Genomic DNA, 26,704 nt, shown 5'->3' on the forward strand with positions numbered 1-26,704 from the left:
CTACCATCATGAACGTCTTCGAGAACATCGATGGAGAGATGGGTCTAAGGGAATCCTGTACTAAAATGTATGTTAATGGCCGTGAATTCGCAACTCTCTCACAGTCCGCCAACACGGTCACCAACTCTTCATGAGAAACGCAAGCTTTTCCGAGTACTCTCCTCAGAAGTTCTTTCAGAGTTCTAAGAAGCTTCTCCCACCATCCGCCCCATCACGAGCCAGTTTGAAGAAGCGCGATAGTTTTGTATGAGGTTCCAATTCAGACAATTGGCTGCACCAGTAAATTTGTGCCATTGTCGCTATAGATGGTCATTGGTCTACCTCTATGCGCTATAAATCTACATAACGCCATCAAAAATGCATCAATAGAAACAGATTAAATGATTAGCGAGTTTAAAGTGTACAGCCAGATATGTGGCACAAATAAATAACAAGATCCAATTGTTTTTTTAATTGCTTTTGAGAAAAAGAGGACCTACCATATCCACACCTGCAATCTGAAACGCAGCCGTATCACGTAATTTGTCTTCTGGAAGTAGTGCCAGCACTGCTTCTTGGTTTCTTAAGTTACATCTTCAACAAAAACCCATTTGATATCTTCACAAAGCACTTCTAACGGTTTTCCTACTGTTCAAAATCCAAAATCTTTCTCGAATTACATTCACGAGTATTTGAAATCCAGCATGACAAATCTTAGTATGGACATTCATTATTTGACGTTTAACAGCCTCTTGCTCGCAGGTAAAACTACAGCGTAGGGGAAGTCTTCATAATCCTTTCTATTTATAATTATCTGGTTATGAATAACAGCATGAAATTATTTTTTCTAATATTATATTATATTTGCAAAATTTACAAGAAACAATATAATGTGGTGATATTTTTCTTGTATCTACATATTCAAAGTATAATTAAAACTTCATAAATTTTTATACAAAAAGTAATTAGCAAACTATGTACACAACATTTTAATCCTTAAACCTTACTGGCTGTTTTATCCTCCGACCGTACCTAGAAATTTTTTGGATTATCAGATGAGAGGTGAGAGTTCTCTTGCTCTGCATTCTCATCTGGTTGTTTAGCAGGAGTTGCTACTTTGTGAGGTATTGGGCCTGTCACTAACATATAAGCTGGTTTCAGCCTATCCACTGACATGTTTACATTCTTGCCCTTCACTTGCGCTTTGAAATATTCCTCACTTCTTCCCAAAACAGGATAGGGCCCTTCATATGGTGGCTCAAGTGTTTTCCTAACTCTGTCAACTCGCACAAACAGATGGGAGCAAGATCTTAAATCTTTATGCACAAAAATCTTTTGATGTCTTGTAGTTTTAGATGTAGTAGGTTTCAGCTCTTCCATCAATGTTTGCAATCTGGTGACAAAGGTTTCAGGATCAATTTTAGTTGTGGGTGGATCAAAAAATTCACCTGGCAGTTTGATATTTGAGCCATACACCAGTTGAGATATGGAGTAATTACTGTCGGGTCATAGAGCAGCTCTTAATCCAAGAAGTACAATAGGCCATGATTCAGTCCATTTTATGTGGTTATGTGCTTTTATAGCACCCTTCAAGGTTCTGTGCAAACATTCCACTTTCCCATTGCATTGTGGGTGATATGGAGTTATATGTGCTACTGTAGCACAACAAATTGCATCCAAACTTCTGAACAGATGGGATTCAAACTGTCTTCCCTGATCTGTAATTATTTTTACTAGTACTCGAAATCTGAAAATCCGGTGCTCATAAAAGGCCTTGGACACTATCTCGGTTATGATTTCTGGCAAAGGAACTGCTTCCATCCAGCAAGAAAACCGGTCAATGAAGGTTATACAGTAAATCATGCCTTCTGATGGTGGTAGTAGGCCAATTAAATCAATATGTATCACATTAAATCTTGCATCTGGTACTTAATAATCTCCAAATTTAGATTTAGTATGCCTATTGACCTTGCATTCTTGGCATCGAATGCACGCCTTTGCCCATTCACCAAATTGTTTCTTTATATTTGGCCAAATGAATTTTTCAGTCATCTGTTTGGTGGTACTTTTTATTCCAGGATTAGAAAAACCATGAATTTGTTTAAACATTTGCATTCGAAAATCTACTGGGATTTATGGTCTGATATTGGATGTAGAAATATCACACCATTGTGTTTTCCTGATAGTAACAGTGATGGTTTAAATTGTAAATAGGAACTATTTTGCATTAATTGTTGTAATTCTTTATCATCCACTTGCTTTTGTGCTATAGCATCATAGTCGATAGTTGAGACAGATTCAATTCTTGACAACTACATTATCTTTACCTTGAATATGTTGGATGTTAGTTGAGAATTCGGAAATATATTGTAGTTGTCGTAGCTGTCTAGGAGATTCTTTTTCATTTTTTTTTGTCGAAATGCAAATGTGAGAGGCTTGTGGTCTGTATAAATGATGAAATCGTTGCCTTCTAACAGATGTTTGAAATGCTTTACAGAAAGGTATATTCCTAATAATTCTCTATCATAGGTGCTATACACCTTCTGTGCATCATTTAGAATTTTAGAATAGGATCCTATTGGCCTCCAACTCACATTTTCATACTGCTGTAACACTGATCCAATGACAAAGTCTGATGCATCCGTGCATAGGGATAATGACAAGATCTCGGAAAAGATGATAAAGCAGCTTCCATTAGATCTGATTTACAAAGTGGGCTATTGCTTCTTCCGTCCATGGCACTTTTCTGAGATCCCTTTTCTTTGCTTCTTTCAGCATGTCATGTAGAGGAGCTTGTGGTTTTGCAACATCCTTCAGATACCTTCGAAAAAAATTTATCATGTCTAGGAATGTACGCAGTCCATGGATTGTTGTTGGCAACTTGTAATTTCTTATATTTTCCACTTTTTCTGGTAGAGTACATGAACCTTTAACAGTAATGAGGTATCCCAAATATTCAATTTGGTCTGTTCCCAATACTGATTTAGACGCATTTATTCTTAGGCCATATTGCTTAAACCTATCAAATATCAAAGAGAGATGCTTTTTATGCTCTTCTTCTGATGACGATGCTACCAGCACATCATCCAGATAGGGGAAAACAAAATAGAATCGACGCAAGACTTCTGTTATGAAACGCTGGAAGGTGGATGGTGCCTTTCTGAGTTCAAAGCTCATGACATTGAACTCGTACAGTCCGAATGGTGTTGTAATTGCAGTTTTTTTCTTATCTTCCTCTGCAATTGGAATTTGATAGTAGGCCTTCATTAGATCAATTTTTGAGAAAATATTTTTATCTTTCAATATAAAATGGAAATCTTCAATTCTTGTAATTGGGTATCTATCTGGAACTGTTTGGGCATTCAATCTTCTGTAATCACCACATGGTCTTAATGTACCCTCCTTCTTATTGACCAAGTGTAAAGGACTAGTCCATTGAGATTTGGATGGCCGCATTATGTCATTGTCCAACATGAACTGGAATTCCTGCTTGGCTAAGTGAAGTTTATCAGGAGCTAATTGTCTAGCCCTGTAGTAGACTGGTTGTCCTGTAGTTATGATATGATGTTTAATATTATGTTTAATGGTTCTATTTATTAGATTAGGCTTTGTTAGATCAGGAAATAAATTTAATAATTCAAAATATTTTGATGTCTTATTAATGGTGCTCAAATCAAAATTTTCTTGAATGACAGTAATTTCCCCTTTTGTTGAAAGGTTTGTTACACCATCAATTAATTTTTTGTTATATAAATCAATTAACAGTTGGAATTTGTTCAAAAATTCTGCACCTATAATGCCTTTAGATACTTTTGCAATCACAAATGGCCATTGGAATGGTCGCCTTAAGCCTAAATCTAGAGTTAATATCTTAATGCCATATGTTGGTATCTCAATTCCATTGGCATCATACAATTTGTAATCAGAAATTTTGGATTCACCCTTTTTAGAGGGAATAATGGACACATCAGCTCCACTATCCACTAGGAAATGGCAGCCCGTCATTTTGTCTCTGTCAAATAGACGGGATTTGAGGTCAAGTAATATTTCGGCAGCAGGACTCGCCGCGGCGTCTACTGCTGGGATTGGTTTCCCGCCTCGTTCCAGCTGCATGGTTGTACACTCTTTTCTGGTCGTCACTTTTTCCCAAATTTAAAATGGAAATAGCAGAACTTGCCTTGAGAATCATAACGCCGCCTACTCCTGCTCCGATTTTTTCGGAACGGTTTAGGGGATCGCGATCACCATTATATTATTTTGAATCAAATCGGTGAAGAAATTGAGTTTTTGTTAGCCAGTATTTTCACAAGAATATGAAAGCTATAACTCAAAAATGTGAAAAGAAAAAAAGCATGTGAACTTTGTAACTATAATTGTAATTCTGTGTCAAAATTTGGTTTCGGTCAGTTGAAAAAAAAAAAAAAATGTTCAAAACACAAATTCAGTTTTCGAGTACTGTTCAGCAACGGATTGTAAAACTCTCCGCCTTTTTGCGCATGCGTTAGGATGGATTTAATTCGTTAAAATAAGGGTGAAAAGAAAGATGAAAGGAGGAGATGTTTACGTTTACAGTATCTTATCGGGAAATTCAAGTTCAAAGAGAATACCAGAAATGCATTCATCGTTCCGCGTCTCACCCCTTAATGAGATGAAGTCGTCGAAATGTGGTCGTCTCAGTATCCATTGACAAACAGTACTACTATCCACATGCAAGTGATTAATCGCCAATGTTCACACTACCGATTCAGTAGAAATGTTGAATTCACGCCAAAGATCAATATTGCGTATTTATTTCTCGCCAATACCAAGCAAGGCATTCGCGTTCAAAAATTTATGCGGTGAAGGGAGGGGGGGGGAGAATATGTGGGAAGTTCTTGAGGAGACCACTTACTATGGTTAGAATTATAAAACGAAATTTAGAAAAGGCAATAAAGTAGGAATATTAGAGCCAAATTTAAGCGAAACTATTTTATTTGAATAAGACCGAGACGCGATTCTTATAAATTAAATCAAAGTTCGAAATGAAATTTATTTGAAAATACCACAAAACAAACCTCGAGACGTTGTCGAGCCATTTGCCTAATTTGTTTATATATGCACTTAATCCGACTCCAGTTAAGGTAGAATTAAACCCCCTAGGTACCCATAGGCAACGAAAAAACAAATATAGAATCTTGGGGGTGGGCGGTCTTTCCAACCCTTCTAATTTTATATACAAGATTCATATTTTATTGCTTTTAATTATCTATATAAATTATAAAAGTACTATCTATATCCCTATAAGTATGCTTGTATATTTTTATATTAGTTTTACGCGCGCTTTTTTCCATCCCGCCTGATTACGTGACTCAATGCAATCACGCGACTAATGTGTTGATATATATGTTTCTCTGTTTTGTGTTGTGTTGTAATAAAAGTGGGTGTTATTTTGAGGAATAATATAATAGAGAGAATTAACAAAATGGTTGTGGCATGAGGAGTAAATAATATGGTCCGTCGATGTGTTGTGTGAGGAGTTAACATTTTGGTCCGTCGAGCCGGAGAAATATTTGCGACCTTCGGAATTTTTGAATAACTAGTTTGGTTTTCATTGGAATCAAAAGGACTGAGATGTGTGATAGAATTTATTACGAAGATATCAGGAAATATTTTTTGGAGAAAGTATTCGGTTATGGAATTTCGGATAAAGAGATTAATGTGAAATATTCATAATTTGTGTGATTTAACTGTTATTATTTTTTGTTTATGTGAAATTGGAGTTAATTTTGAATTTGAGATTTTGTTATCGAGATTGATTGAGATTTTGTTATGTAAGAAATAGTTTTAGTTTGTTGGTATTTGTTCATGAGAATTTACTTGATTCGGATTAGGATTAGTAATTCCTGTCAGTGTATTTTGTTGTTCAATTTATTATAAAGTTGAAAGTAATATTTCTGATAAAGTTGGTTTCGGTTTCAATTTTGGAACTCTTGCTTTTAGATTAGGATTAGTAATTCCTGTAAGTGTATTTTGTTGTGCAAATTGTGATTTATATTTGAAAGTAGCATTTCTGACAAAGTTGATTTCGGTTTCGTTTTGGAATTCGTAGTGGAATCATTATTAAAGGTGTCGTAGTTTCGATTTGAATGTTTTCCCTGTGATTGCAAAATGAGCGGTATAAAAAGGTATAATTTGTGAGAGGTTGTATGTAAATATTATTTTCACGTATATCAACCATGCCGTCGAGTACTAAGTTAAAGAAAGAGGAGTTGCGGATTATCGCGGAAGAGTTAGGGCTTTCCGTTCCTGATAATGTTAAAGTAATTCAGTTGAGGGAGATAATTGAGAAAAGTGAAGTGTTTAAAACACAAACTGGAGTAGTCCAGGGCCTAGTAGATCAAGTAATAGTCGATACTCAGGCAACGCTAGTGAAAAAAAAAATGAAAAAGAAAAAATAGAAAATAAATTGAAGTTAGAGCTAGAAAAGTTAAATTGAGTCAAATAGAGAAAGAAATAGAGTTAGCAAATGCTAAAATAGAGCACTGAAATACAAAGCACTGAAATCGTGGATTCCAGTTCATCAACTGTTGAATTAGAAAGCTTGATAAAAAGTATTAAATCATTAACCATTCCCGTACATTGTAGATCGGAATCCTTTAATCTATTTTTCAACTTTTTGGAAAAAGCATTCCAAAACAAAAATGTTTCAGAAAATTTGAAAGTAGAAATTCTACTAAATATTTTGGGGGGAAAAGTCAATAATTTGTTAATTTATATTAATTAAGAAGATTTAAATAATTATAAGAAAATTAAAACTTTAGTTTTAAAATAATTTGAGCCCACCCTCAGGAATGTTTAAATAATTTTAAAAAAGCACAAAAATCCCCATTGGAGAGTTTTGTTGAACTTACATCCAGATTAAGTGCATCTTTTGACTACTATTGTCAGTTGCGCAAAGTGAAGGATTTCCAATCTCTATGCGAGCTTCTAGTTTCTGATAGAATATTCGAAACTTTTGATCCAGAATTAATGACTCACATTGCGGTAAAACAAGGTGAACATTATGTTAAACCTCATGAGCTTGGCAGGGAGTGTGACAGTTACTTATCTTCGAAAAGTAAATGTAAAAGTGAGATAAACAGTAAGATCGTAGCAGAAAAAACAAAAAGATTTATGGGAAATAAATCGCACAAATTTCTAAATTGGCATTCTGAAAAAACCGTTTCTAAAGTGTTCGTACCAGAAATAAAAAAAAAATTCAAGATGTGTTATGTGTAAGAATAGTGCCAATCATCCTCTTTATAACTGCCCTCAGTTTTAGAAATTTTCTGTATGGGAAAGAGTTGATGTAGTGAAACGGAATAATCTGTGTTTCCGTTGATTGTTACCACATAAAATTCGTGATTGTCGCTCTGATAGAAATTGTTTTTGCTGCAAATCTCATAATCGAATGCTACATTTTCCTCGCGGGGGAAATAATAATTCTAGTTCACCGTCTCAAAGTATTGCGATTCGTGAACCAGTCCATAACGAGGATGCAATTAAGAGCCAAACGATAAAAGAAACAGCGGCCAGTACCCAGCCTAAGAGAGTTGTGACGAGTTTGCAAAAGAGCCAAAGTAAAAATGCCCTTCTTAGTACTGTTCGTGCATTGGTTAAAAATGAATATTCTGAGTTTGTGGAGGTTCGATGCTTATTATATTGTAGGAAGTCAGTCTTGTTTGTGTAAGAAAGATTGTGCAGAACGACTTCAGTTAAGATTAAAAAGAATAAGTTTGTTTCATGCGTTAATGACGCTACAATGGTGGTTAACAATTGTGTGAGAACAACTATTGCCAATAAGAATAGGAATTTTCAGCGAGAATTGTCCATGTTAGTGGTCAACAAATTTACTGATGTTACCCCCAACAAGGTAATTGATGTAAGTATGGAGGTATTAGGGCTTCCATCCCTGGCTGATCCTTGTTTTAATATCCCAGGAAAGATAGACTTACTTTTAGAGACTGAAGTATTTTATGAATTGTTGAGACCTGGACAATTCCGTGATTTGAATTTATCATTGTTGTTGCAGAATACAGTTTTCGGTTATGTACGCAGTGGTAGTGTAAATGAGGTGAAAGAGAACAAAGTTCATTTTGTGAAAACCCATAAGAGGAATGAGGAGGGTCGGTATGTGCTTACAATGCCTTTGAAACAGGATCCCTCTTGCTTGGGACATTCAAAGGACATTGCGGTAAAAAGACTTAATTCTTTGTGGAATCATCTGTCGAAGGATTCAGATTACTTATCGATATATTTAGATTTTATGAGAGGATACGAGGTGTTAGGTCACATGAAGAAGGTTTATGAGACAACTGCATCATCTTCCTCTTATTATTTAGTACACCATGGAATCTTTCGTCAAGAAAAATCGACCACTAAATTTCGTGTAGATTTTAATGCATCGCCTCTTACAACTAATGGTATTTGCTTAAATGACATTCTGATGAAAGGATGAAGGATGTTATCGAGGACGTATTCACAACCATTACCGGTTTTAGGGGACACAAATTTGCCTTTACCACTGATATAGAAAAGATGTATCGGCAAATACTCATCGAATCAGATCAATGCGATCTTCTGAGAATTCTATGGAAAACAAATTTTGACAGCGAGCCCACCACGTATAAGTTGAAAACTGTAACTTATGGGATGTCCTGCGCTCTCTTTCTTGCCATAAGAACTCTTAAGCAATTGACCATAGATGAGAATTCCAGATTTCCCTTAACATCTGAAATTCTACTGCATGACACTTACATGGATGACATAGTCAGTGGCTGTTCAACGCTAGAGGGTGCCAAGGAGTTACAGCGTCCACTTATTGAAGTTATGCAGTCAGCGGGACTGAAATTACATAAGTGACATACCAATTTTGAGAATGAATCAAGGCCATTGGAAGAGAGTTATAAATTTGATAAAGAGGAGGGAACAAAAACATTGGGAGTTCTATGGAACTCTCAGGAAGATATGTTTGCTTTTCGAGTGGATGTCAAGCCGAAACAGTTGTATACTAAAAGAGAAGTATTGTCAATTATTGCCCGAATATTTCACCCACTTGACCTTCTGGGTCCGGTGATAGCTAAATCCAAAATAATCATGCAAGAACTATGGCGTATAAACATCGATTGGAATGATGTTCTGCCTGAATCAGAATATCGAGAATGGCATCGTCTTCTAATTTCTCTCAAAGCCATAAATGAAATTTTGATTAACAGACGAGTAGTCCTTGACCATCCAACGAGTGTAGAGCTTCATGGCTTTGCAGACTCTTCAGCCCCTCAGGGGCTCACCTGCTATAGGTGGGTACGAGTGTCCCAATCCCGAGGTTTCCAGGGATCTATACTCCTTTCATGTTTATTTCCCCTAAACCTATTGCTTTCTGCTGTATCTCTTCCTTCCCCCGACGGCAAGCGAGGGAGTTCTCCATGAGAAGCTGTCGCCGCTCTGTTTGCTTCCTGCTTCTCATGGACAGCCAAAACACCACGTGTTGGCCGTGCGTGGCGACCCATTAGACGGGTGGCGCACTGTGGTCCCCGGTGTATCAATCGGTTGGTAGCTAGTCACCTTAGTGGCTAATCTGCTAGGGATCAAGCGAAGGGGTCCTTCCTTGGGCTTGGCGTTAAGGGTAGTCACTGTCCTCGGAGGTAACTCTGAGCGTATAAGTTCCGGCTAGCACTGAGCGTAAGCGCCGAGGCTGGGAATGGGCAGAGCCGGTGAATGCCTACCCTTGTTGGGCTCCGTGGTGGGCGGTGCCGTCGGGCCTGAATTTTCTATCAATATCACATGGGCTATTCCAAGAAATCTCCCTTCAGTGGGCATCATAAAAATCTTAAATTTGTCACCAATGTCCATCATTTCGATTCTGTTTTTATAATGAAACTATTGTCAGAAAAAAATGAAACATTTAACAATATCTCTCCTTTTCTAGTACAAAAACTAATACAGCAACAGTTGGAGACGTGCTTTCCATTCGAAAAATGCGTTCAGGTGTTTTGCTGGTATAATTCAGTTCAAAAAAGCAAGCACAGCAAATCATTAAAATAAAAGCTTTGGCTACATTTCCTGTGACAGTTATTCCTCATAATTCCTTAAACTATACTAAGGGAGTAATTACGTGCGGGGAATTGTTCAATGTCCCTCTTGAGGAAATAACAAAAGAGCTTAAATCCCAAGGAGTAACACAGGTACGTCAAATCGATATTCGACGGGATGGTCAAATTAAACCAACAAAACATTACATTCTATCCTTCCATAGTACCAAATTACCAGAATTCATATATGTAGGATACATAAAATTACCGGTTAGGCAGTACATACCAAATCCGTTGAGATGCTTTCAATGCCAGCGTTTTGGGCATTCCAAAGTTAATTGCTGCGGGACCCTAACTTGCACCCGCTGCGCAGAAAAGGCCATGAAAGCCAACAATGCAACGCAGAAGGAAAATGCGTGAATTGTAATGGAAATCATGCATTTTATTCTCGAACCTGTGAACGCTGGCAACTGGAAAAACAATTTACAACAGTTAAAATAAAAGAGAATATATCTTATCCCAAAGCGAGACGAAAAATTGTAGCATTAACACCCAAACCTGGTTTAAATTATGCATCCGCTGTTCAAAACTGCTTTTGTGAAAACTGCTCTTGCACAAACTGTACTGAAAAAGGCATCAAAACAAAAACACAGCTAAAATTGTCTGATTCTCACACTGAAACTTCCCTGAATAGTACTCCTGATAATACTAAAACTGTCACACTTAAATCAAAACAGTAATCAAATAAATCCCTCAAGCTAAAGCTTTCCAAACGTGGCCTGGTTACTAAAGACCTTGCCAGTAAACTTAAAAAAACAACAACTTTAAGCAGTTCTGTTGCTCTGGGACTTGCAGATAAAAGTATCGCTCATAAGGACTTAACGTCCACTTTTGGTGGCACATCAAAAAGTCCCGAAATCATCTCACTCCATCCATCTGAGGAGGAGGATGAATTTGAAATGACGTGCGATGTCACGCAACCTCCGAACACTGCTCCCACACCTTCCCTTGCAAAAAGACTTTCTTAATGGGTACCTTCCTCTCTTGGAATTGTCGGTCCAAACTTCATGACATCAAGACCATTCTCAACAACTTTCATCCTGTTTGCGTTGGTGTTCAAGAAACCGTTTTGACACCAAACATTCCCATTAAATTGCGCGGTTATACTTGTATTCGGAAAGATGCAGACACGAGATCACACAGTTCAGGAGGAGCCTGTATCTTCACTTCAAATCTTTATCCGAGCTCACAACTAAATTTACATACTTCTCTATAGGCTGTGGCTGTGCAAGTTCACGTACGAACATTAGCCACAGTCTGCTGCATTTACTTACCGCCCCATGATGTGATCTGCCAGCAAGACCTTGACAATCTAGTGGACTAGCTTCCTTCGCCTTTTATTATACTTGGTGATTTCAACGGTCATAATATTTTGTGGGGTTCGAATAGTACAAACTCTCGTGGGAGAGAATTTGAGCAGTTTATTGCCAATAACTGTCCCAGTTTACTGAAGAACGAAGAGAAAACATACTGTTACGAAATTTCCGGGGGTTCGTATGGATAGTGGGAGTTATATGGTGTGGAGAACACTCAATCATCAGGCGGCAGTAGAAAATGAAACAACGACGTTTATTTACACGAAGACACACAGGACAGCACAAAGACGACAACTATATACAGCACAGAAGATTATCTTCAGACGAGACGTGCAGCATACAACAGACTCTACTGCAGACAGTAGCGCACAGCTTAGTTCAGCACTAGCCTGACTCCGTCGCTGCTCCGCTTATCCTTGGAAGACCAGTTCTTCACCGTCGACTTCACTGGTTCACGATGACTCTGGCAGCCACGGCCGCCTCCTTTTATAGGTCTCAGGGGGCGGGGCTAGAAGCCTCTCAACCAATCAGGAACGTTCGAAGCGTATCTCGGTTCCTACTGGACGAATCGGGAAAATTCTCAATGTTTCGAGTATAAATTATTTTGGCGCCAAAGTCGCCTGATTCGTCGCCAAGTCGCCAAATGGTCGCCAAGCTCCGGGACCTCCGACGCGACACACGGACTCCGTCCAATACAGATGACTGTAAAACATACTTTCCGATGATGGAACCAACTATGCTGGGAAGCAGCATTACAGATTCGTAACATTGTCCCCCTCTTAAGGACTGCACGTCCCGGGCAGTACAATATATGAGTAAGAGGCATTTACTTACAGGATTACCATATTCACACAATAAGCAAGTATAAAATAACAAATACTCAAGATGACATACAGCGTAAATATTTTCAAAATACATGAAAAATACAAAAATAAATTACAATACTAAAATAACAAAATTAAGAAGATAAATGATTTACATTATTATCAAATAATGGTCGACCATGGTCTGAACTGATAAGATCTTAATCACCTTGGCCAAGGTAAGGGGCTAGCCTGTTACAATGTATCACCTTCGGTTTTGAGTGTGGTGATTTCTGTATCCGTACCACAACGTCATTCAGTCTTTTAAGGACTGTATAAGGACCCTCCCAGTTGGTCTGAAACTTCGGAAAAAGTCCTTTGCGACGTTTTGGATTCCATAACCACACTTGGTCTCCTTCGTGGAAATTGTGTCCCGTTGCTTTAGCATCGTATCGGGTCTTCATCTTCTCTGAAGCCATACCGATCCTATCTCTGGCCAGATGATGCACCTCCTCCATCCGTGTCCGGAGGTTCTGAACATATTCCTCAGGCACCAAGGGAGCATCTGGAGGCCGGCTGAACAGTAGATCCGCAGGCAGACGAATGTCACGTCCGAAGAGCATTTGGGATGGGGAATATCCAGTAGTCTCATGATGGCACTTCTATAGGCGAGTAGGAAAAGGGGCAGTTTCTTGTCCCAGTCCTGTTGATTGCTGGACACCAGGAGAGAGAGACTGTTCAGAATGGTCCGATTGAGTCTCTCTACCATGCCATCTGACTGAGGATGTAAAGCCGTAGTTCGAGTTTTGTCGATGCCGAGTATCTCACACAGTCTCCTGCAAACAGCCGAATCGAAGTTTCTTCCTTGATCAGAGTGCAGTTGTAGAGGAACTCCGTATCTTGAAATCCAGTTTTGAACTAGAATCTCTGCAACAGTCGGAGCTTCTTGATCGGGAATGAGATAAGCTTCAGGCCATTTGGTGAAGTAGTCCATGACAACCAGGATGTTGTTGTTGCCATCTGATGACCTAGGAAGAGGGCCTAGAATGTCAAAAGCTATTCGCTCAAAAGGTCCCCCACATTATACAGCTGCAGTCTTCCTTTAATGCGTTTCCCAGGGCATTTACGTGCAGCACAGGGATCACATGTGCGACACCACTTCTACACATCATTTCACACATTATTCCAGTAGAACCGTTCTCGAACTTCTTATAAAGTCTTCGTAACACCAAAATGACCCCCAGTCGGACTGCCATGGAATTCTTTAAGGACTGTTGATACTCTTGTCTTTGGGAGTATTAATTGCCATCTGAATGCTTTTCCTTCGTCAGACTCCCATTTGCGATACAGCACACCATTTCTTAGATGGCAATTAATACCCAGAGAAAATCCCAAAGAGCCCAGTAACGCTTCGTTGTAGGATGGAAAGGGGTGATGTCCTGCCAGTTAGGCTTTCCGCCTGTTGATTCTTTAAATTCAATTATTGGTTTTATTTCAGGATCAGCTAGTTGGTCTTTCCGGACGCTCTCGTCACTCCATGGATCGGATTCTGATGTTGATGATGTTGTAACTTGGCGAAATACAGGATCTACCACGCCATATTTCTTTTCAACTCTAGAGCAGTAATTGCAGTTCTCTGAACATGGTCTTCTCGAAAGAGCATCTGCGTTTCCATGCGCTGATCCTTTTCGGTGGCGAATTTTCATGTCATATTCCTGTGTCTCTGTATCCATCTGGCTATTTGACCTTCTGGCTTTTTAAAATTCAATAGCCAGGTTAATGAAGCATGATCTGTACGAAGCAGAAACCTTCGACCGTAGAGGTAAGGGTGGAAGTTTTCTACGGCCTTTACGATAGCCAGAAGTTCCTTCCTGGTCACACAATAATTTCTTTCCTGTTTGGACAGACACTTACTGAAATAGGCGATGACACGCTCCTGTCCATCTATTTCTTGGGACAACACAGCTGCGATGCATTCATGGCTTGCATCCGTATCCAGAATAAATTGCTTTCTAATTGCAGGATAGGCCAGGACGGGAGCAGATGTTAGGGCTTCTTTGAACTTGTTGAAGGCGTTGTCACACTCGTCCGTCCAGATGAATTTCTGTTTCGCTTCGGTCAGCTTATGGAGTGGTCTGGCGATTGTTGAGAAGTTTTTCACGAATTTCCGGTAATACGTACATAAGCCTAAGAAACTCCGGAGCTGGTGAACATCCGTCGGGTAGGTCCAGTGTCTTACAGCCGATATCTTATCCGGGTCTGTTCAAACACCTTCTGCCGAAATGATATGCCCAAGATAGGTGACTTCACGCCTGAATAGATGGCACTTGGACGGGCTTAATTTCAGGTTAGTTTCCTTCAGTTTTTGGAGTACACGTCTAACATTTTGAAGATGTTCTTCAAAGGAACGCCCCATGATGATGATGTCATCGAGGTAAACCAGACAGGCTTCATAAGAAAGCCCTCCGAGAACTGTTTCCATAAGGCGTTCAAATGTTGCTGGCGCATTACACAAGTCAAAAGACATAACCTTAAACTGCCATAGCCCCTGTCCTGTGGTGAAAGCCGTCTTCTCTTTATCTTCAGGATGTATTTCTACTTGCCAATACCCGCTCTTGAGGTCCAGGGTGGAAAACCAGGTATTGCCGGCAAGTGTATCAAGCGTCTCATCTATCCGTGGCAAAGAGTAGCTGTCCTTCTTGGTGACATCATTCAACCGGCGATAATCCACACAAAATCAAGTAGACCCGTCTTTCTTCCTTACTAAGACGATGGGGGATACCCAAGGACTCGATGACGGCTCAATTACGTCATTATCTTGCATTTCTTTAATCAGTGTTTGGACTTCTTGTTTAGCGAATGGTAGTCGTCTGGGCTCCTCAAGATGTGAACATTCCATAATTGACGAGAACACCTCGTCACAAACCATCATAGATAAAATTAGAAAAATCATAAACGAAAAAACGGAGAGTCGATTTTATCTAAAAGCGGGAAAAAGAGAAAAGGCAAATAAACTGCTCGACCATCTAAGCAGCACAATAAATAATCTAGAAACCTACAATCTAAAGCTGCCACCTACAACAGAAGAAAAGAGCCAGCAGACAGAGGACAGGAAAGCCCTAACACCAATCCCTTCCCCATCGAAACAAACACCTACCGTGGCATCATATGTAGATATAACAAAAGGGAAAAAACACCCAAAAACAGTACTGCTCTACTCAACCAAGACAGAGGGAGAAACGGACATCGTGTCCCTGCTAAAAAAAGAGGTGGATACAAACGCTAGTTTTAAAATTACAAATGTTAGAAAACTCCAAAACAATGGAGTCGCAATTGACTGCAACACAGAAGAAGATAGGACCTACCTGCTGTCCGTAATCAACCATAAACAAACATTGCAGGAAAAGATCAGGCCTATCCAAGTGGAAAAGAAACTTCCACGTCTCATCACCTACGGCTACCATACTGACGTCAAGAAAGAAGCCATAGAAGAAGGCCTGAAGAAGAACTTCGACCATCAGTCAACAGCTGCAATATAGGTCCTATTCTCCATAAAGGGAAAGACTGGCAAAAATCACTGGGTTTTTCACGCTCCGCCAGTAATATATCAACAGATCAAAGGGAGGAGAGGCAGGATCCTCTTCGAGTGGGAAAACCACAGAGTTGAGCACTTTAGTAGTGTGAGGAGATGCTCAAAATGCCAAGCATTTGACCACACGGCCTCCAAATGCGACGCTAAATACTTGTACTGCGCCTTCTGTGCAGGTCCCCATCTAATGCACAATTGCACTAGTAGGCTGCCCAAGTGCATCAACTGTATGGACGCCAACCACAGATTGAATCGGAAGGAACTTGGGAAGGAAAGGATTCTGCTCCCAGGCAAAAACCCTTATGGCAAGCACTATAAAGCTGCATTCCGAAACTCAGTTACTCCAGCTCAACTGATACTACTGAAAGAAAAGAAAAGGAAGCGACAGGAGGCCAACTCCAAATAGCAGCAGGAATCCTCGAAGCAATTTTCCCACACCCTGTCTCAACCCCGAAACAGGCAACAAGTGTAAATTACTCACCAGATGACTGCCCTTTCTCTCCACAGGAGGTAGCTAGAACGATTAACGGCCTCCCAAAAGGTAAAGCCCCAGGGTTGGATGGCATTGACAACATAGTCATCCAGCAAATCAACCAAAAATTTCCACAGCTCTTCACGGATTTCTTCAATAAATGCCTAACATTAAAGAAATTCCCAGATTCACTAAAAATAGGAAACATCATCTTATTCCGTAAGCCAGGAAAACCTATTAATGAAGCAACCTCTTACCGTCCAATATCACTCCTCCCAACAATAGGCAAAGTCTTGGAGAAGCTCCTAACCCAAAGACTCACCTACCACCTAGAAAAGAACAACCATATATGCAATAGACAATATGGATTCCGTGAAGGGAAATCAGTGGACATGGCCATTGACAACTTAATGAGGGAAATTAAACTGGCAAAACAAAACAAGAACCACGTCCTCCTGCTCTCAATTGATATCAAGGGTGCGTTCGACAACATTCAACATGCTGCAATCGAAGATTACCTAAATAATAGCAATAGCCCTGCCAACTTGATAGAAATTTTCAAAGACATACTTAAAAATAGAAAAGTCGTCCTCAACACAGCAGAAGGACCAGCAGAAAGAGAACAGAAACAAGGCTGCCCACAGGGATCCTGCAGTGGCCCTGCTCTCTGGAACCTGGTAGAAAATGAAATCCTTCAGCAGGATTGGCCACGCAACACCACCATCCAGGCTTTTGCGGACGACTTTGCAATAATAACTCACGCCCCAACCAGGAAAGAAATTGAGAACCAAACACACGCAACAATAGAAAAATTCTCCAAATGGGCAAATAAAAACAAGTTGGAAATAGCCATTAATAAAACCAATTATATCTTCCTCAGTAAAATAGTAAGAGGCCCATCAATAAAATGGAACGGCACAGCGATCAAAAGAAAAAAATCAATAAAATACCTAGGAATTCAAATAGACGACAAACTCAATTGGAACGCACACCTTCGATATCAAGCAACAAGAGCAACTATCCTCCACCAAAATCTCCTAAAAATAACAGGGAAATCCTGGGGAATTAAGCAGGCACAAAGAAAAACCCTCTACTCAACTGTAATAGAAAGAGTACTTGCACACGGCGCAGCCATCTGGTGCCAAGATCCCACCGAGAGGATGAAACGGAAACTTGCAGCCATCCAACGACCGTTTCTACTATCCATATCGGGAGCCTATAAAACTACCTCAACAGCAGCCCTACAAATAATTTTGGGAATCCCCCTCTCCACCTCCAACTACAAAGAGAGGCAAAGGGCATCTCGTTATATAGGCTCAAAACCCCGACCAACAACTGCGACCTTCAAATTAGCCAACTAGAAATAGACTGTAAGATTTCAGGCTGGACTTCTCATCCCTCGGTACACCTAGAAGATCACCAGATTTCACTTGACGACGGAGGCTTGAGATCGGACCCGAATGGAATTTACACAGATGGATCGAAGACGGACAGGGGAGTAGGAGCAGCGTACTGTGTCTTCAACAATGGAGTAACTACAACAACCTGGGCAACAAAACTGGCCCACCACAATACAGTATTTCAAGCTGAGATCCTGGCCCTATACAAGGCCGCAGAATTCCTGAAGTCCACATCAGCAACATCTACCATCTACGTCGACAATAGGGCCAGCATCTTAGCAGCAAAAAAATCCAAAATCCAATAACAAATGTGCCAGGAAAATCTTTGCAATACTCTCTACAAATGCAAACATAAAGATATCCTGGATTAAGGCCCACGCCGGATATGCAGGTAATGAGAAAGCGGATAGACTTGCCAAACAAGCTGCTGATTCAGACAGCCCTATCCAGCCCGAACCATACCCAATTTCATTCATAAAGTCCAGTCTAAGGCGAACCATGTTGGAAAAGTGGCAAACGGAATGGGACAATGGCGAAACTGGAAGACTCATCTACCAGCTTCTTCCAAAAGCCACTCAACAACTTACGCCCTGGAGAAGGGAAGAAATTCTCTTCTTCACAGGCCATGGCCCATTTCCCACCTACTTAAAAAGGTACAATTTAGCAGACGAACCTTACTGCACCTGCGGCGAAGTGGGGTCACCACTCCACTACGCAACAGAATGCATTTTAACTACATCTTATCACCTAACGAAACCATCAGCTAACCTTCAACAGGCCTGGTTCTCCAGGGTAGCAGATAACTCTCTCAGTAGGGCCAAGATCAGAAAAATGGTTCAATTCTTGCATGAAGAGTCACAGCTGTTCAGATACTGACCGCCACTCCTATAACATCGGAAAACCCATCTCACCACCTGCACGACAAGACTTCCACCCAGGCCCGGAAACTCCAACCACCAACGCAGCGCATCCTCAAGCTCAGACAACTCCATTCAGTCCTGCATAGCCCATGACATCCCTGCTCCAACCCAACCTAAAACCAACCATTCCTGCTCTAACCCAGCCAAGTCAGCTCCTCACCAGTCTAACCGAATTCAGCTCGCCTACTCCAACCCACTGCAGCCTAAAAATCTTTAACGCAGCCAACTACAACTCAGCCAACATCAGCTCCACATCATCAGCCCAATCACCATTACCTCCACATCATTAGCTTAGCCATCTGCAACTCTCACTCTCCATGTCCACCCAACTGTTTAAATAATCGTTAAGATTATAGTCGCAGGGGCATGGAGAGGTGTTAAGGTAGTCGTCTGGGGTGCTGCCTAATAGGAGGACGCTCTCTTGTATCAATTCGATGTTTTACTAGTTGAGTCCTTCCAAAGTATTCAGATGTTCGAGAAAATAAGTCTTGGAATTCTTTTATCAACTCTCTAGCAGCACACTTCTGTTTTTCATCTAAATCTGTATCCTGCAGCAAATTTTGGACTAGATCGTCTGAAGAAACGTTCTGACTATTACACTTCCGGTCTATACAAGTGACAGGTGTGCAAGTTGCTAGCACCTCTTCTTTCTGTATAATCTTTGTCTTATCACTGATGTTAGCCACTTTCACTGGGATGACTGACTTTGAGAGGTCCACTACCGACGAAGCTACCAACACTCCTGCTCTGGCACAGGATAATCCTGTGTCAGGATAATCCATTACACCAAATCGGAATTTTCGGTTATCTGCTACCAAACCGGGTATTACACATTCAGTCAGTCCTAGGCGATAAGGAGATGTCAGTTTTAGCTATTATTTTCTGGTTGGATTCCAGTTCAGCGTGTAGTCCAAAAAGAGTGATGTATTCAAATTTTGAATTCATTCTACTATTTCCGAAGTCTAGTTTAAAATCGTATGTCCGCAGAAAATCTAGTCCGAGAATGCAAGGGTCGGTAATTTCTGCTACAAATGCTGTATGGTGGTAGTTTATCTTTCCAAAACGTATAGCGAGGTTGACTTTCCCATGAACATAAATCTTATCTCCCGTCACTGTCTGTAAAGTAATGCAGGGCGGCGCCCAGATTATGTTAAATTTTAATTTTCGTGCCAGATCTTCTCTTATTATGGTCACATTGGCTCCAGTGTCGACAAACATATTGCATGAGATGTCACCAATTTGTCCTACCACGTAAAGTCCATTGTCACCGCCACTCATGGATGAAATATGAAATACTTTGAAATGGGGCTGTTGACTATTTCCACCACTTCTAGAAATCCGGCAGTTCCTACGGACGTGTCAGGATGTACCACAAGTCCAACACCGAATTTCCGTACTTCTGCCATCTTTGCGCCCTTTTAACCTCCGAATTATTCTTCGCAGATCGTCAATCTGTTTTACGAAATCAGAGTCTGAATCCGCAGCAAAGACAGCTCTGATTGAGCGTCGGTCCTTACGTGTAGCCTGCTGGGCAACCTTTATTTTGTGTGCCAAGACTAAAGCAGATCCTATATCTTTGGCATCTGCTAGTCTAAGAGCCTTCTGTGTTTCCGGATCCCGCACACTATCGATGAAGTGCTGGAGAGCCAGATCTTGACGAGTCTCAACCGGGCAATCAGAAAATGCTAAATGGGAAAGTCGCTGAATATCGGTAGCTAATTCCTGCAGACTTTCACCAGCTTTTTGATAGTGGAACTTTAACTGCTATCGGCTGTATTCTTTAGTGCACTTCTCTCCAAACCGCAGCTCAAGTGCACTCGATAGAGCTTGGAAATCATGTCTTTTCTCCTCCGTAAGAGTCTCAAGGATGTCGGCAGCGTATCCTCTTAACGAAGCTGCCAAGTGAAACGCTTTGGTTTGAGGATTCCATCCATTAGCTTCCGCTACCATAGTAAACTGTGCTTTGTATACTTGCCAGGATGTTTTTCCGTCGAATGTCGAGAGTTTAATCGTCGCTAGGGAAGGTGTAAATATCACTTTGGATTCCTCATGTTCATGGGAAATCTGCTTCTTCAGGCTTTCAATCTCCTTCCAAAATTTCTGTTCAAATTCTTTTCCGAGGTCTTCTCGAACCTTGTCAATACTTTCTTCCATCTTCAAAACTTTAGTTTCCACTGAAACTACCTTATTCTCAAATGAAGACACCTTATCTTCAATTGCATTCATCTTCTCCTGAATAATATTGGAGAATTCCTCTTTAACACTTGCGATGTCCTTCTTAAGCTCCTGCTCTATTCTTTCTTGACCGGAACGTATCTCTTTCTCCAATCCGGCTTTCATCACCTCCATTCTTTCTTGACCGGATCGCATCTCTTTCTCCAATCCGGCTTTCATCTTCTCCATTCTTTCTTGACCGGAACGCATCTCTTTCTCCAATCCGGCTTTCATCTCCTCCATTCTTTCTTGACTGGGACGCATCTCTTTCTAAAATCTTTCTTGTCCTTGATTCATCTCATCCATAGATTTCTTCATCTCAGCCAACAGAGCCAGTAACTGACCATTACCATTATCAGCCATTTTTGCTTGGGATCTCGTTTTCAGCATACACTGTTGACCACTACCCCACTCCTGACACCAAATTTTACGAAATTTCCGTAGGTTCGTATGGATAGTGGGAGTAATATGGTGTGGAGAACACTCAATCAGCAGGCGGCAGTAGAAATTGAAACAACGACGTTTATTTACACGAAGTCACACAGGACAGCACAAAGACGACAACTATATACAGCACAGAAGAAGATTATCTTCAGACGAGACGTGCAGCATACAACAGACTCTACTGCAGACAGTAGCGCACAGCTTAGTTCAGCACCAGCTTGACTCCGTCGCTGCTCTGCTTATCCTTGGAAGACCAGGTCTTCACCGTCGACTCCACTGGTTCACGACGCCTCTGGCTGCCGCGGCCGCCTCCTTTTATAGGTCTCAGGGGGCGGGGCTAGAAGCCTCTCAACCAATCAGGAACGTTCGAAGCGTATCTCGGTTCCTACTGGACGGATCGGGAAAGTTCTCAATATTTCCGGTATAAACTATTTTGGCGCCGAAGTGGCCAGATTCGTCACCAAGCTCCGGGATCTCCGACGCGACACACGGACTCCGTCCAATACAGATGACTGTAAAACATTCTTTCCGATAATGGAACCAACTATGCTGGGAAGCAGCATTACAGATTCGTAACAATACTTTCACGAATCCACACGTAGATTCCATACAATTGATCTGTTCATATGTTCTCCTGAACTTCTGCCATTGCTGACCTTTGCAGTGAGCAGAGATCTTTATAATAGTGATCATTTCCCTATTATTGTCTCCCATGCTAATATAGGTGGGGTGACTCATTGTCCTCCACGTTTCCTATACCAGCGGGCAGACTGGGGTACTTTTATGCGATTGGCAAATGTCGCAGAGACTATGGTCAATACTTGCGACATCACGGAAGCAGTGCAACATGTCGTTGAGAGCATAATAAATTCCCCCAAATGCCACCATCCCGAAGACTTCCCCACGTCTAAGAAAACTTCCTAGACTGTGGTGGAATGGGTCTTTTGCGACAGTCATAAGAACCAAAAACGACTTTGGAATATTTTAGAAGGTACCCGACAACGAAAAATCTAGTTGCTTTTAAGCGTGCCAGAGCCCTTGCTCGTCGCATACGCCGACATAGTCAGAAGGAATCTTTGATTAAATTCGTGTCATACATCACATCCACCACTTCCAGTAAACATTTGTGTAAGAAAGTAAAGGCTGCTAATGGGATATACAGTGAAACCCACATTCCTGTTTTAAATACAGGAAATATAGCGCATTCTGCCCCGTTAGATATTGCCAATATTATCGCACAAGTATTCGCACAAGTATCCACAATAGATTCTTACAGCCCTAAATTTCTGGGAATTAAGAATTGCGCGAAACGGTTGCCTTTGTACTTTAAAGCCTAAAATACCAATCCATATAACTGTGAATTCAGGATGTCTTAACTGGAAACGGCTTTATCTAAGCCCATGATACAAACCCTGGACCAGATGGGATGACGTATAATAAGCTCCGCCATTTGAATGCAACTTCCCTTTCGAATCTGTTATTATTATTTAACAGAATATCGACTGAACAGAAGTACCCTTCACAATGGTGAGAAGCTATTGTGATCTCAATATTAAAACATGGCAAGGGAGCATCTAACCCTCTGAACTACCGACCAATTGCTTTGACGAATTGCCTCTGCAAAACCTTTGAAAGAATAGTCAATGCACGTCTCATTCACGAATTGGAGAAACAAGGATGTATCCCCCCATTGCAGAGTGGTTTCCGAAGAGGTAGATCTACTCATGATAACCTTGTAGTACTGAAAACTCAAATTCGCAACACATTTGTTAGAAGGAACAATCTTGTCTCCATATTTTTTGACATTGAGAAGGCGTACGACCGGACATGGCGCTATGGCATACTTTCTACACTTTATAATTTTGGTTTTAGGGGAAACCTTCCCATATTTTCACAGAACTTTTTATCAATCGGACTTTTAGAGTTCGTGTAGGCAACGTTTATTCTGATTCTTTTATTCAAGCTGAGGGAGTTCCGCAAGGAAGTGTCCTCAGTGTTACACTTTTTATTAATCACATTAGTGAAGTTTTATCAGTTTTTCCTTCATTTGTTCAGGCATCACTTTATGTTGATGATCTGCAGATTTCATGCCAAGGCAGAATATGAACTTAATAGAGCGACAATTGCAAAATGCCGTTAATAAAGTAGTAGCTTGGTGCGATGATAACGGGCACACACCCTCTCCGGAGAAGAGCAGATGCGTTCATTTCTGCAGGAAACGAAATATCCATGTAGATCCTGTCATTAAAATACGAAATGCATCTATCGCTGTTGTGGAGCAAATACGATTTCTGGGAGTAGTTTTCGATAGTAAACTCACCTTTCTTCCTCATATTTTAAACCTGCGGAAGAAATGGGAGAAAACACTAAATATTTAAAAGGTACTCTCTAAAACCTCTTAGGGTGCCGATCGGACATCCCTGCTCCATATTTACGAAGCAATCATCCTCTCTCGCATGGATTATGGGTGTATAGTGTATGGTTCCGCTCGTACTTCTTTCATGCGATGATTGGATACCATTCACCATTCTTCGTTAAGGATTTGTTCAGGAGCGTTTCGTACCTCTTCCGTAGAGAGCCTTTACTCTATTTGCAATCAGCTACCTCTTGAATTATAGCGCAAAAAATTGTCTGCCTGTTATTATTTCCGTACAAAATCTTTTTCTAATCATCCCATCTCTAATATAAAGCTACCAGTTAATATTCGCAGCCTATATGATGCTCGTTCCTCTCACATTCTTCGATTTAGTGAGAAAACGAAAGTATTTTTGCATGACTCAGACCTTTCAAATGTTATCATTAAGACTGTAGATATGTTCCTCCCCCCGGGACATCCCAACATTTTCTTACATGAATCCCTTTGCAGACTTTGATAAATCTTCAAATGATCCAGCTATTTTTAAACACCTGTTTTTGCATCATCGCTTTCAATATTCTTCTTTTGTACCAATTTTTATGGATGGTTCAAAATCAGATGGACATGTAGGTTGTGGCAAATTTAAAATCGTGATGGTTTAAATGTCTGTTCTGATTCTACCGTAAGCTTGGCGCAGTATAGCCAAAAATGGCTCTTGCGCCAATAAACCACACAATAACAACAGCAGACGCTTCAGAGAGTTACTATGGAGCAGTGGTGTACTGCAAATCAGGTGATGCACAAAAAAATACTACGATTAAATTAGTTGCCAGTAAATCCAGAGTAGCGCCGATTAAAAGTTTGTCGATTCCCCGGCTAGAATTGAACGCCGCAGTCTTGTCAAAACTTATGAAAAAAGTGATGGCAGCAATCAAAACGACAGTGACTAGTGTCTACTATTGGTCTGATTCTACTATTGTGTTTGCGTGGCTCCAGAAACAACCAATAGACTTAAAACAGTTCGTCCAAAGCCGTGTAGCGACGATTCTAATACTAAACAGTGGCATCATATATCGTCAGAGCAAAATCCGGCGGACATCTTATCTCGAGGTATAGACCCCGAGAAACTTGTGAGTTATGGTAGAATGGACCTGAATTTCTTGCTGACAATAACTACCCTAATCATTCAGCTCTTGTATCAGAAACTAATGAAGAGTTCAATGCTGAAATTAAGAACAATTCTAAAAACTTTAAAATATTTAATATTACTGAAGGGCATTTAATGTATGAATTAATTAAGCTGGGTAATAATTATATGTCTATTTTGCGTGTTCTTAATTACATTTTTATATTTAGTGACAATGCCCGAAATCCACGTGGGCGTACTACAGGTCCTCTCAGCAGCAGTGAGTTGAGAAAGCTGAGAATGTCTCGGTTAAAGCGGTGCAACATCAAGAATTTGCTGCAGATATTCAAAACCTGCAACTCAAATTATTCGTTTCTCCAAACAGTATGTTCAAAAGCCTCAACCCGATTTCGGATGCTGATGGTATTTTGAGGGTTGGAGGCCAGCTAGAAAATTCAAATTTAAGTTTCGTATCAAAACACCCGGCAATCTTGCCAAAAGGTAATAAATTTACTATGATTATTTTAGGGTATTATCACAAGAAGCGTTTGCATGTTGAAACTTCGAATTTATTATGTATTGTTCGAGAAAAGTTTTGGCCACTAAGTGGTCGCACAATTGTCATTTTTATTATTTATCTTTTTAGAAATATTTTTGGACAGTGTAATGTTTAATATTTTATTGTAATTTCTAAGTTAAATTTTATCTTTGGTGATGTGATAATTAACGTTTAGATGAACGCTTATAACATGTCAACGGGGAGGGGGGGAGAGAATGTTCGCACGCTTTTCTCCATCCTGACTTATCACGTGACATAATGCAATCACTTTACGCAATAGAAGTATTTTTTTTAACAGTATAATGTTTAATATTTTATTGTAATTTCTAAGTTAAAATTTTATCTTTTGTGATGTGATAATTAACGTTTAGATGAACGTTTAAAACATGTCAACGGGGGGGGGGGAATGTTCGCACGCTTTTCTCCATCCTGACTTATCACGTGACTCAATGCAATCACTTTACGCAATGTCTTGATGTATATGTTTCTCTGTTCTGTCTTGTGTTGTAATAAAAGTGTGTCTCTAGCATGGGTGATGACTAATATAGTAGAGAGAATTAACAAAATGAATGTGGCATGAGGAATAAATAATATGGTCCGTCGATGTGTTGATGAGGAGTTAATATTAATAATTTCGGACAAACGGTAAAACATTTAATTAAAATACCACTTGTAAAGGGTTGATATTAGTATTTCTCTTAATAGAAGAATTCTAAATGCAAATTTAAAATCAGTTTTAAACGAAAAACTAAAGAAATGAACTAATTTTTTTTAAAAAATGAACTAACATTTTTTTTTTTAGAAATATTAAAGAATTTAATATAAAATTTGTGAAAGTAGAAATATTAGAATAATGCTCTGATATTTAAATTTTACGTGATTTTAATTTGGATCATTCAAGTACAAATCAGTTGCAAGCTAAGTGTAAGAACAAAGTTAATATAATCGACCCCCACCCCCTTCCCCACTGTCACTGCACGTGCCTATATCAACACATGGCAAGTTTTCACAAAATAAAAAAAATGAATTCTACGAAGTTGAAAAGTAAAGAAAATGATAATTCATTTTCATCTTCGAATTGCAGAATCATTTTTGACATTCGTAGTGACGAATTACTTGTTATTTATTGAAGTGGTGTTATTTATTGAAAAAAGTTCCAAAGTGAGTTTATGGATCAATATCGGTAGCTAGATTTCAATATTTGTGATTTCTGATTCCAAGGTTATCCGTAAACAGATTTTGCTACTGGGGCCATCTATTGACAGTACATGGAACTATAAACGCAAGCTTTGGTGAAAATGTAATAAAAAGAAATGATAATTTCTTATTTAAATTTTTCTTTTAAAACATTTACGTGCCCTTAATAACGCTTTTTAAAAGTTAAAATAATGATTTGAGATAGCAATTTTTCAGAAAA

The 26,704-nt window shown here is 39.9% G+C and overlaps 2 protein-coding genes across 2 annotated transcripts; both read left to right on the forward strand.

The window, feature by feature from the left end:
- The first annotated feature begins 7,759 nt into the window (after nucleotides 1-7,759).
- On the forward strand, nucleotides 7,760-8,455 carry LOC129956763 (uncharacterized). Its single transcript, XM_056068704.1, has one exon. It carries the CDS (start codon nucleotides 7,760-7,762, stop codon nucleotides 8,453-8,455), a length of 696 nt encoding a protein of 231 aa, XP_055924679.1.
- LOC129956764 (uncharacterized) lies at nucleotides 8,452-8,859 on the forward strand. Its single transcript, XM_056068705.1, has one exon. The coding sequence runs from the start codon at nucleotides 8,452-8,454 to the stop codon at nucleotides 8,857-8,859; it is 408 nt and encodes a 135-aa protein (XP_055924680.1).
- Nucleotides 8,860-26,704: the final 17,845 nt, after the last annotated feature.

The sequence above is a fragment of the Argiope bruennichi genome, chromosome 11 (genome assembly GCF_947563725.1).
Source record: "Argiope bruennichi chromosome 11, qqArgBrue1.1, whole genome shotgun sequence".
In the NCBI taxonomy this organism is placed as follows: Eukaryota; Metazoa; Arthropoda; class Arachnida; order Araneae; family Araneidae; genus Argiope; species Argiope bruennichi.